The sequence below is a fragment of the Macadamia integrifolia genome, chromosome 4, assembly GCF_013358625.1.
Source record: "Macadamia integrifolia cultivar HAES 741 chromosome 4, SCU_Mint_v3, whole genome shotgun sequence".
Taxonomy (NCBI): Eukaryota; Viridiplantae; Streptophyta; class Magnoliopsida; order Proteales; family Proteaceae; genus Macadamia; species Macadamia integrifolia.
The window spans coordinates 965,064-978,407 of record NC_056560.1 but is presented as its reverse complement, the minus strand read 5'-3'; the positions used below and the strand labels follow the sequence as shown (position 1 = coordinate 978,407).

Genomic DNA, 13,344 nt, shown 5'->3' with positions numbered 1-13,344 from the left:
GGTTTTGGGCTTGATCAAAACCGGCTTCAAGATCAAAATGTCAATACTTGATCCTAAGTAATATACATACCAGAGAAAGAGTAGCATAAGAATCCTTCCCATCAGTTGCATCTCTTGCAGCACGGAAGGTATCTTTCGCTTTCACCCAGTCATCACTCTTAAGCTCCAAATTTCCAAGCATAGACAATGCATTTGGACACTTGTCATCAACCTTTAGAGCATCCCCAATCTGCAACCATAGATCATTTCATTGTTAAGTAGATGGCACAAGACTAGAAATGTAGCGTAAGTAGGTAAGGTCATTAGGGCAGAGCAAGGCACCAGCTCTATGCTTAGCTGAATGTTATTTCGTGCTTTTGCAATAGCAGCAAGTCTCAGATAAGCATCTACATAGTCCGGATACTGTCAAGGAAACAAAAATATGTCAAAATAAATGCCCAGTTCAAATTTGATAACATAGCAACATGTTTTTTGGTGCGCCATACTCAAGGTTTAAAGTATCGGTCCGTATCGGCCCTTACTGATACGATACATTGAATTTTTAAAACCCTTTTGTATCGATACGTATCTTACAATACATACCAATATGCATTGATACACCACCAATACATACTGAAAAGCACCGATACGTACCGATACTCTGAAAAATTCAAAATCGAAGTGAAATGTACGTTTCGATATATATCAGTACGTATTGGTGTGTATCGGTCATACACACCAATACATACCGATACGGTCATAAATTGGCCAAGATGGGTAATTTTTTAGAAAAACACAATTTTTTGAGGAGTTTTTCTTTCAAAGTTGCTGCCAACCATTTTTCTCTCTAACTAAAGTGGAAATCAAGGTTGGGAACAAGGATTTTACATTTATAGGACAACTACAAAGCTTGGATTCTTATTGCGATACTCTCAATTTACTGTTTATGCATAATACATGTTATATATAGCTTTTTTTAACTACTTTTTTATGCAAAAGTGTATAAAAAAGTGTTTCCTATCCATTTATGTGCATATCTTTAGCGTATCTCCGATACGATATGATACCCTCCCATACTTATCTTAATTTTGGCTGACCGATACGGCGATCGATACTGATACTTTAATCCTTGGGCCCCATACTTACCTTTCCTTTTTTCCCACCCCCAAAGGTATAAGGGTGAAAAGACACAACTAAACTAAGTCGTATCCCAACCAAATGGCTTGGTCACACAAGCAATCAACTCAAATAAAGTCATGTAAAGAAAGGTTCAAAATTTTTCAGAGGATGGCCTCCACCTCTAGCAAAACCGAGAAATTCCACCAATCTTTGGTGTGGAAAAATAGAGAAAAATTAAGAAAAGAAATGGACTATAATTGCTAGGTTCATACTTCATAGCATACGATACACCCCATACCAAGATATGTCAAAGATACACTATGCTTTAAATGCATACAGTATTACGGTATGACAATTGAGATATTTAAAACTAAAAGTTATCAATTTATAATCACTTACAAGTAATAATGTTTTGTTCCTCCAGTTATTTCACTGAGTAATCTTGTGTTTATTTGTCATTAAAGGTGATGGCTTATTTATTGATGAATTGGAACCTATATATTGCACACAATTATTAGCATAGAAATAAAAGCCTTGTATTTTCTTCACATTATATCACCATTCTCAACCAAGTAATATCACTCACTCATATCTTGTAACAATAACCATGCTTCTCATTCCCTGAGAGACTCTTTCATTATAATCGTTAATAACATCAGAAGAAACAACTGAAACAGAGACACACACAGATACCTTATACAAGATCAGGCGGTATAGAAGACTTGCTTTTTCAGTATCATGTAGCTGCTCCAACAATCTGGCAAGGTTAAATACTGCCGTGACTTTATTCCATGGTAGTTCCACAGAAGTGCCATCTTCGTCAAGTTGTTGAAATAATTGCATATCCTTGTATTGGTAGGTAGAGGCACCTGAGTCTACAGTAGAATTATGTATTTTACCATCCATGATAGCAAGCCAAATGCCAGCACCTAGTGCCTCCTTGAAGGTCTGCTCAGCCAACTGAGAATGAAGAAATCAATGAAGTTTAACTTCAGATATATCGTAGGCATCACAATTTGTAGATGTGATATCAATATTCCATTTTTCGTGGATTCGAGGTACTCGATGTGATGTGGATATTAGAAGGGTAGATCATTTGCCACAGGAAGGGGACAGGAAGCAGTTATAAATATTTAATCAGAGTGAAAGGCAGATATCAAGTAAGAACATGCATATTGTTGCGCCCTAAGTTGCAAATAGATTATTGTTAAATATATATATATATATATATATCCTCCTGTTACGGACCTCAAACTCCCCCCGTTCAAAATGAAGGACTCCAATATTGCTGAGCAGATCTATAGGCACCTCTTCACCTCCCTTTTTAAGAAGACCACATGCCTATCAGATCATAGTAAAATCTGAATCAGATAACGAAACAAGAAGCAACTATCATAAAGTACAGATATATCAAAAAAAAAAAAATCTTGGAAACCGGAGAATATAAGACGGAGCAAATGTAAATAATAGCATTGGAAGAATAAGCAGCACAGTTCTAATATACTGCAGTATAGTGTATACTGAAAGGTCAAACCCTCTTAACAAATAGAGATAACATTCAAGAAGAGCTAAATCCATCAAACCACGCTACCAACAAACAATAAAAAAAAAATTAGTGATATGCTAAAATTTATTAGTCTGTTGATCAGGATTTTTGCACCCTCTTATAATATCCCCTTGATTTATCTGTAAGTGGCTTATACTCGGAAAAAAGGCATCCTATCCATCTCTGCAAAAATTAATTGGTCAAGTGTACACTAAACATTACTTAAATTTTTAGGGGAAATTTGGGAAGGTTGCTTGATGTGAAACTAGGCATCAGGACTCAATCATAATTGATTATCGCACAGATTTGGCTGTTTGTAAATGGACAGCATGACAGATCTCACAAACCTTTGATTCCTTTTCTTTCTTTCATTTTTCCCTTTTTTTTTTTTTTTTTTTTTTCTTTTTTTTTTTTTTTTTTTTTTCTTTTTTCTTGTGGGGTTGGTTGGGTTATGTAAGGACAACAGTATAGTTTTCTCTTCCCTTCAAGCATAAGCGATGTATATGCATCCAACCCACCTTTTTCCAGGTGGGGTGACTGGATCGAATCTTTTCTATAAATAAGAAGTTTAGATTGATTCAAGCAATTCATTGCCAGACCACTAGGGGAGCCAGCTATGGTACTCAGTCTGACCTCCCTCAGAGAGGGAGCAAGGTTTGGAACCTTTGATTCCAAATTAACGGGGTTGGGTTATGTATGGACAACAGAATAATATTCAAATCAAGCATAAGTGATGCAGTTGCACGATGGACAAAAAAATTATATCTTTGAGTTGATTTTTTTTTTTAATTTTAGAAACAATTTCCTTTGAAATTAGCTAGCTTCTAATTTTAGAATAGTTTCCTTTTCAGTAGTTGCCATTAATTGTTTGATTTTTCCTTTATATTGGATATGTAAACGATGGAGAAGTTTAGTTTTTTAGAATCTTGGAGATTTACAACTTGGTTGAAGAATTTTTGGGTGTGACCCATGGCTATCGATTTCCCCTTTCTCCCTCTCTGAATTTCTCTCCTCTCTTCCCTACCATTCTTTTACTTCTTCTTTATTTCTTCCTCTTCCTCTTCATTATTATTTTCGGGTTTTAACCCTACCCTGCTCTGAGCTACAGTAGCTGCCCTGTTTCTGGCGATAGTTTCAGCCCTACTCAAGTGCTTTGAGCTCCTTTGTGTGTGATCCGTTTGGGTCGAAGTTTTGATCTAAGGAAGCACTCCCATATACGACTTGAACCCTAGCATCTTGGCTCCTATTGAGTCTCCTCTTGTGAGAAACAAGACTTGCGACTCAGGCTGCCAGAAGCTACCGCCCAGATCTGAGTTGCAGAATTTAATTACTCTTTGTACCCTTGAGGTCTGCGATTAGTATTGCTGAATTCGATAGAACTTACTATGGTGATCCTCCGTTTTAATTTGTGGGCTGAATCGATCATCAAGGAAAGAACTATGTTCCTCGCAAGGTCCTTTCATTAGCGCTGGTTTTTGTGTTCTATCGTGAAGAAGAAGAAGAAGAGGATAGGGTTTCTGAATTTACAAGTAAGGACAGTTACTTAAATTTACAAATAAACCCACTGTACTGAAAAGTGTGTTCTATTAGTTCCTCCCTACTTTATCAATTACAGAACACCCCCCTATTCTAAATTCCTATCTCAGTTACCCGTCACTTCTTGTAATTTCAGTAATGCACATGCTTGTTTCTGAAATTACAAGAATATCCTTCAACCATTATACTTGAGTTTAATTACAGTTTTGTCATCTAGTTGAAGCCCTATTTACAATTCTGCCATTCTATTTCTGGGTTGAGTTATTTGGTCATTATTGTGGGCCCTAAGCGATCCGATTTCAGTCTATTGGAATCCGGATCCACATCAATAAGCCATGCATATGCATCTGACTCAGTTCCTACATCCCCGACAGAGAAATGAAAAGAATCCTAGACATTGCTATGAAGTATGGTACATTAGTACCGGCAGAATTCTTGGTCAATTCAAGAACTGTTGGACCACTTTTCATTAGGATGAAATGACTGTAAAAAGGGGGTATACATACTGGCAAAGGTTGGGGGAAAAGTTAAAATAAAACTGAAAGCCCTAATCCAAACATGCACTACACAGCCGGCGAAAATTCTGTTGCACCAGGAAGAAAAAAGATTCAAATGGCTTCCATAAAATAGAGGTGATCATTCTATTAACCAATAAAATAAATCAACCATACGATTTTGCCATTGTTTTCAAGCCTATAAAGATAACACAAACACAACATGCCTCAGGTACATAGAACCTCAGATGTAGAAACGCAAGTTTGATAAAATCATTGGATGTTTAAAAAAACAAGTTTTAAATTGGGACCCTAGCATCCCAATCTGATGTATCACAATCCACAATGATCTAATAGTACGAACATCAATGGTAAAAAAGCAAAATTACACATATATATAAACTCCTTAAAGGCAATGAAATACAATGAAAGCCCCTCCAGGGGAGTAGCAAACTTAAAATCCTGGTGGGGGTATCAAAGCAAAAGGCTCTTACGGTTCGAAAGGCATCAAGTGCAGCTCCCGCATCAGATGGAATTAACAATTCACCAAGCTCCAGAAATGCCTGCACCATGTTTCAATGGTCAAAGATGAAATATATATATATATATATTATATTATATTATCTTTTTTTTTCTCTTAAAAAAGAACAATGTGTCAATTTTATGTAAGGAAATGTAGTTCTAAATGTATCTCAAAGCAAATACGATCCAAAAAAGAAAAAAATTCAATGAAATGCAGGCAAAGATGGAGGGAAAAAATTGCACATAACTGCAAGTCAAAGAAAAGGAAAAAGAAGGAACAAATTCATTCTCGTGCCCTTGGTTTGTCCTTTAAAGTTCACATCCTATGCCCACTCATTGACAAAATTAACAAAAGTAACATATAAAGAATCTAGAAGATACTATTGGCCCGAATCAACAAGATACTGTTGGCCTGTCCATTCTAATGTCAGTAAATTCTGAAAGAAGAAAAAGCTTATCAATATAAGTCTGATTTTTTATTCTGAGTCTTCACTAATTAATGTACTGGGAATGTGTTAGTCAGGAACCAGGGCATCTATAAAAGATGTCAGGCGACTCAGGCTTCCCTGTTCCTAGCAAAGAAAGGTAGTGCAACATGGACCGCCAGCAAATGCAGCCCAAGCTCAAAGAAAGGAGAAGAAATTCAATGATACCCAAATGGTATGGTGTTGAAATAAAAGACAATAAAACTATAAGGTGGGGCACTTTCAAAATAATATGATTGTTTTTTCTTACAAATAAAATAATACCGTTATTCCAAGCCAACTGTCAACTCCTATAGCCAATACTTGAAGCATCAATCTGAAATATAAAAGTATCTGGAACCTACCTGCAGTTTGGAAGCATCCTACCAAAAAAAAAAAATACACTACACTTTTTATCCTCACTTCTGTTGCAAGATGACCCATATTCAAGCATCCAAAATTTTAACCTTCAGAATCACTTTCAAAGAGCTAGATCTCCTTTCAATGACATATATCTAAAACCAAAGAGAGGGGGAGGGGGAAGAGGACCTCAATAATGTTCCCTGCATAAAGGTTTTCAATAAAAGCGGACCACATTGTGATAGAACAATTTCACTTTAAGTGGTCTAGTCACATGAATAAACATATGTGGTGTTAGAATAGGAGTTAAGTGTGCCGCAGGGGCACACTGGGACTTCCGTCCCCCCACCGACCCTATTTAGAGTTTTTTTTTTTTTTTTGGGGGGGTGGGGGGTACTTGTAATTGGGTTATCTTTTTTACTTGTACTTCTATTATGACTTTATTTTACATATTATAAATAAAGGGCTTGTGTGGTCAGTCAGAACACTCAAGCATTCTCCCCATTCTTGCAGTTAACATGTGGTCACATTCATAAAATTGTTATGGGGTGACCTGGATGTGCCCTACTAGAACGCATTAGGTCTATAAACCAGTGCCATTTTAGCATCCATGACATAGGTACCCTAATGTAGGAATTGATTACAAGAAACTATCCCAGCAATTTATAACCCCAAACAATACAAATAGGACCAGGAAACAAAGAAATAAGACCATAAAAAAAAACCCCCCAAAGATACAATACCCATATAAGAGCAAAACCAGCCCAAAACACAACCCGATATGAGAGAGAAAGACATGCTATAGAGCTGGAGAGAGAGAGGTGCGGCCAGGTCTGTAGGAGTCCGATTAAGCTGCACTCTTGGGCGTAGATAGTCCCTAGGGAGGGTACAAAAACCCCCAAAGGTGAGAGGATTTTGACGGCTGGTTGTGAAGTTACAAGCTTTCTTGATTTTCTGACCTAGGAGAAATAATCGCAGGCTTCAGGAGAGAATCAAATCTGGTTTGTAACTTGGACAGATCTAAACTTCTGAATACTCACAACAGTCGTATACTTCAACAGCAATAATTTTAGGATAAAATAGAAAGCTTTAAACAAGAAGAAACAAAGGGAAAAATGGGGAAGGAGCGGCTGTCTCGGCCCCGGGCTTCTCACCCACAGCTATCCCGGCTGTTCTAAGCAATTGACTGCAATTATTCTTTATTCAAATATGAAATTATGAGTACATAGGCTCCTCTATTTATAGAGGGCAGAATAGCAATCAAACTACTACTAGGAGCTAGTTTCCCAATAGGACTAGACACTCCTACTACAACTAGGAATTCAAAATTGGACTAGGAATAATAAACCTATGTGGAAAACAAATAGGGTCCTAAGACAATTTGGACTCCACAAACCACTTACTCAACTCGACGGGCCCAATGACCCACTAATTAATTAAAAACAACTACTAATTATTCCCCTAGCCGATGGGCCCAATTGGCCCTTATTTGTACTTAGCTACTCAGGTGGACCAAGTAGGGGTTCGGCTGGCTTCTTGGCTAGACCCTAGCCACTCAGGTGGACTAAGGCTGGACCCTTCTTCCTCTCATATTTCCTTCCATAATGTGGATCTACATCATACCCTCTCATACAAATGCATTTCTGCCATTGCCACTTATCCTAGAGAATAGAATCATATCAAGAAAAGAACAGAATCTATTACCTGTGCATCACGTGGATCGATTCTTGTTGCTTTTCGCAGAATCTCCAAGGCCTTCTCAGTCTGGCCAAGCTGAACATAAATGTGCCCAACAGCCTGTTATAGGAAGAAAGAACATCAGCTAACTGGATGATAAAGGAAGAAAACTAAAAAGAGTAATAAGTCATATTTTGTTCTCACGTACTTTCAAGCTTTCACAATTTTCTGGGTACACCTCCAAGACCTTCTCAAAGTTAGAAAGAGAACTTTTAAAATCTCCCAACTTAAGTTGGACTTGTCCCAGACCTATTCCACAAAAAACCAAATCATTAAAATTTGAAGACAAAAGGTATAATGGCCATTAATGTATCAAGTGTTCATAAGGAAAAAAGGAAAACAAGATTATATATATATATATATATATAAACAAAAAAAATGCCAATCACAGCAAGCATAGACTACCAGCAAATCTGAGCCTACAGAGAAACAAAAAGGAGAGGAAAGAAAAGATATAATGTAACTTAGGGAAGGGGGGGGGGGAATGGATGATAAACCATTAACACAATCAAATTCATGCATTGTTAATGTTATTGTGTGTTGAAACATATTGTTGTAGGCCTGTAGCCCTTAATGGGTCCGTCTGAATGACACCCATATACATGAACTTTGGCTATTGTAACCGGACTTTGTTTACCCTCAATTTATTCCTTGTAGTTCTTCAGGTCAAGAAAAAGAAGTGGTCATTTTGTTAAAACTAACAATGAACCTATTATCTTCTCCTTTTCTGGTTCTACTCTGGTGCAATGAAATATCAACCATTAAAAATCAGTCATCTTCTCTGTAATGAATGATGTTTTCCAGCCATGTGCAACTTTATATCGTGTAACCTTAAAACATCAAACTTGAAACTAAAATCTATCCCTAAATGGATGAACCCTTGCTATGAATCGAGAGCTTGGTGGTTGAAACCGTATCAGAACTAGCCATCAATTCCAAGAGAAGAGGAGAGAAAAACAGTATCGCAAGCCAAAGAGTAGAGAGTGGCTCACGGTTTTGGTCAATATAGACCCTAATCTATAAGGGAAAAAGAAGCCTAAAAAGGCAATGTGGCCCTTGCCCCCAGACACAGTGGGGGGCGAATGACAGCTCGCTTCCCATGAAAGGCAGAAATCCCACCCCTGTTGATGCTTCTACTAGTGCTACCATTGGCCCTCGCGTTGGTTCAGGAGCCACACTGCCTTTTAGGGGACCCCCCCCTCTCTCTCTCTATATATAAGGAGAAAGAACCCCGCCAGTCTGATGTTGCCTACCCCCAGACACAGTTGGGAACGAAAAGACCTTGCTGGCCCCCTGCAGCCCTGCCCATGTGCTGAAGATGCTCATGTGTGCCCTCCCATTGGCCCCACGTGCTGGTGTTGCCTACACCAGACTGGCAAGGTTCTTTATACATATATATATACGAAATATGAAGAAAAGGATTGACAAGTATAACCCTAAACTTTTTAAGCCATTACATAAAACACTTAACTCTTTTAAATACCCAAACTACCCTTATAACATCACTAACATGATAATACCATTCTAAACAGGGAAAGTTGGTGCTGGAAAGAGGAAGTTCATTGGGGCATTGAAAAGCTTTTTTTACGGGATAGGGGAGGGGGACATTTCTGAAGAAATAGAAGAAAGCCAACAAAAAGAGGCTGCTGATTGCAAGAAGGTAGTTGTAGAGGTCACCTTTCCCACCATTGATGTTCCTTTGTCAGGTGATGTGGATATTTTCTGTCACCATTGATGTTCTCTCTATTAAGAGATTACATAGAAAGAAACTTTTCTTTATTGAATGTGGAAAGAAAATGTCTTCTTCATTGTCAGTCCTTTCTACGGCTTATCCACCCCGCACTCCAATCGCTAGCCTGCATAATATCCCCCACCACCAAATGGCATAGGCTAGGGGTGTCAATTCCTAAACCGAACCGGTAAAACCGGCTGGACCGAACCGAACCAGAAGCCTTATTGGTTCGGTTCGGTTTTGAGTATTGCAACCCCAAAACCAAACCGAACCGCACCGGAAACCGGATGAACCCGAAACCAAACCGAAACCGGCTCAAAACCCGGACCGAAACCGAAACCGAAACCAAACCGGTAAGAAACCGAAACACTCCAAAATTCATTAAAAAAAATCAAAATTTGCATAGTTTTGTATACATTTGTATGGAAATTCGAATCCAAACTAGACCAAAAACCAAAACCAACCCGGTTACAAAATCGATTTAAGAAACCGAAGACAAACCGAAACCGAAACCGAAACCAAACCGAAACCGGAATTTCCTTATTGGTTCGGTTTCGGTTTCAACTTTCTCACACCGAAACCGATTCAACCCGGACCGAAACCGAGCCAGACCGACCGATTGACACCCCTAGCATAGGCACATAATACGGAATCGAGTGCAAAAAACTAGTGGAAGTGTAGAACCCTTTGTTATTAAATTCGCCGAATTATTCGCGAATAATTCGGACAAACAGAATTTTTGCCGAATTAAATGAAAATTTCTGACCGAATCTGAATTAAAAATAAAATTCGGTAAAAATCCCGATTTTTTCTAATTTGATTTAAAAACACAAATATATCGGGCCGAACCGTTTTAAACCGAATTATTCGGTTCAAACACACTTAAAAAAAAAAACAAAAACAAAAGACAAAAACCAAGTCGTATAACAAAGCCCACCACCGAAATAGGGTTTTGTTTTAACTTTTCTCATCTTCTTCTTCATTCTCCCAAATTTCCGCCTATATTTTTCCATCTTCTTTCTCCACCTAATTCTTCTGTAATAATCCTAGAAGCTGCAGCTTTGGAAAGGCAAACTCCTTTCCTATGCTGGCTAACTGGTCCTCATCAAATCTGTCCTTCAATCCCTCTACCTCTTCTGGTCTAGAATCTTCTCCATTCCAGCCTCTACCACCAAAGCCATCAACTCCATTCTGTGCGCCTTCCTCTGGAAAAGAGGTGAGACCTCTAAATTCCTCCATCCCATCTCCTGGTCCAAAGTCTGCTCCCCCAAATCTGAAGGGAGTCTGGGTCTTCATTTAATTAAGGACACCAACTCTGTCGGCATCCTAAAGCAGATATGGAGAATTGCCACAAAACATCGTAGTATTTGGGTATCTAGGATCTACTCCCACCTTCTCAAGAAAGATTCCCTTTGGTCGGCATCCCTCACCTTGGATGCCTCCCCGATCTGGAAATCCATCCTTAATTCTAGGTCCATTGCCCTCGAGGGACTCTCCTATGAGATTGGTAACGGCTCATCCACCTCCCTTTGGCTTGATCCCTGGCACCCCGCTGGCATTCTCACCAATCTCATCTCCCCAAGACTCATTTACTCTTCTGGCCTCCACAAAACTACCTAGTCTCATCCATCCTCCCCTCCCCGCTCTCCTCCTCTGGATGATTTGTGGTGGACCCTTCCTCCTATTCCTCCTGGGCATCGAGGAAGAGAGGACAAAATCCTCTGGAAGCCCTCTCCAATGGGCTCCTTCATTTCGGCCTCTGCCTGGGAATTTATTCATTCCAAATCTCCTACTGTCCCTTGGCATAAGCTAATATAGTTTAAAGGCCACATCCCTCGCCATAGCTTCACAGCCTGACGTGCCCTCACCGACTGCCTCCCCACCCAATCTTTTCTCATCCACAGACACATTCAGGTCTCTCCTTCCTGCTGTCTCTGCTGGAACAATTCTGAAGATGTTAACCACATCTTCTTTTCTTGCCCCTTCTCCAACACAATCTGTAAGAAGGCCCTCAACTCCATTTGGCCCAACCCGAGACCCACTTTGCCCTTCTCCAGGGAATGGATATGGATTGATATGACTTTTGGCGGCACTACATTGTGTGACACTATAGGGAAGCTTACATTTGCAATAACTATCAATCACATTTGGATGGAGCAAAACCTCAGAAGATGGACTTCTAACTCTTGTTCCTTTGAAAGGATTTGGAAAGCCATCAACTTTGAGGTAAGTTCCAAACTTGGCACCCTTAGGCCTAGACCTATCAGAGACACCCCAAGGAACAGGCATATTGTTGCCTCATGGAGACTTCCTCCCTCCACCATATCCCCTCCTTCTCCCCCCCCCCAATTGATTGTATCCCATTAGTTAGGTTTTCGGGCCTTTGATGTATGGTTGTTCCATCTTCGGTTTTGCCCCCCCTTTTTTTCCCCTTTATTTTCTTTTCCCTTGTACATTCTTTCTCTTGGTAGAATTATTTATACACCAAAAAAAAAAAATCCTAGAATCTCCTCTTTGTTACATCTCTTTCTCATAACTTCATCCTGAGACAGGGGATATATGAAGCTCTGATGGATAATTTAAGGTTTTGAGACAGATTCATAAGCTTCCGGTTCTTCAGAGGTTGCTCAGCCGAAGCCATAACAATGTGAGCTCAGGAGCACTAAAGGAGGTTGCTCGACTGTGAATAAGCTTCTGTTTCTTCAGAGGTTGCTCGGCGGTTTCTTCAAAGGTTGCTCGGCCATTTCTTCAGAGCTTTCTCTTCTCTTTTGTCCCTTCTATGATACTCCGGTAGTCCGGTGACTCCGATCACTTAGACTTGAGTCTCTTGCAGGTATGTGTTCTTCAGTTATTCTTAACCCTTTGTTTATTTTTTTCTTGAGTGTTTTGTTCAAGCTTTGAAATCTGAAATGTGTTCTTCAGTTCTTTAGGTATGTGTTTTTTCTTGAGTGTTTTTTTTTCTTAGACCAATCAGTATTTTCTATTCTTTGTAAACTATGAGAACCTGTGGGTTACGGATCTGAAGAGCAGGCTATGAGTAATCATTTTCAGCGCTTGGTTATGCAGGACTCAAATACAACTTCATGGTTGCAGTACTATGTTTGCAATTGCTTGTACTCTGCATTTTATGACTATACTATTCAATAATGTCAAGAAACACTATAATTTATCTGGTTTCATTTTGTGGTTCTTGTTCAACAATTGCAATAGGGATGTAGTAGCTATAGTGTGTGAAAACCTGAACAAATGGTTACTGTTATAACTGGTGGGTCTATGCAGTAAAATATTTCTCTTTTTAGGTGTACATATCAAGTTAATTACTTAATAAATAAAACAGATACAATAAATTATAAAAATAACATCCAATTTTTTTGCCCGACGTTTATTTTTGTAATCGAATAATTCTCGAATCCAAATCCAAATCCAAATCCGATTTTTATTTTGTCCGCTTTTTTTACCACTTTTTTTATCGAACCCTGAAATTAACCAATCAAATTATTCCGAATAATTCTTCACCCAAATAATTCCCGAATCCGAATTTGCTAACTATGGTGTAACCCACCGGAGCCATGGTGAAAGTGAGTCTTCATAGGGAAACTTGTCGTCCATGTCAAATAGCTCCTGGACAAAGAAGATGATGAAAGCAACAAGAAGGGAGAACCATCCTCCCATCCTTCCCTCTAAAGCTGCTAAATCTGAATGCAGGTCATATGTCAACAATACCCTAACAAAACCGCAACTATCACTGGTGTAGAATGGAATACAAGGGTAAAAAGGACTGGTTAAGAGAAATTTGACACCTCAAATATGTCAACAAGAATAAGCCTTATTTAATAACTTGAGCTTTTGGGATAA

At 38.9% G+C, this 13,344-nt stretch overlaps 1 protein-coding gene across 1 annotated transcript in view; it reads right to left on the bottom strand.

The window, feature by feature from the left end:
* Window positions 1–13,344, bottom strand: part of LOC122076868 (protein CTR9 homolog) — a 47,394-nt gene that overhangs the window by 18,884 nt on the left and 15,166 nt on the right. The window contains exons 10-16 of the mRNA XM_042642472.1: window positions 7,906–8,006; window positions 7,725–7,817; window positions 5,169–5,237; window positions 2,347–2,439; window positions 1,792–2,058; window positions 322–402; window positions 71–229 (exon numbers count right to left, since the gene is read on the bottom strand). Coding sequence (XP_042498406.1) covers window positions 71–229; window positions 322–402; window positions 1,792–2,058; window positions 2,347–2,439; window positions 5,169–5,237; window positions 7,725–7,817; window positions 7,906–8,006 — 863 coding nt within the window. The remainder of the gene's footprint in view (window positions 1–70; window positions 230–321; window positions 403–1,791; window positions 2,059–2,346; window positions 2,440–5,168; window positions 5,238–7,724; window positions 7,818–7,905; window positions 8,007–13,344) is intronic.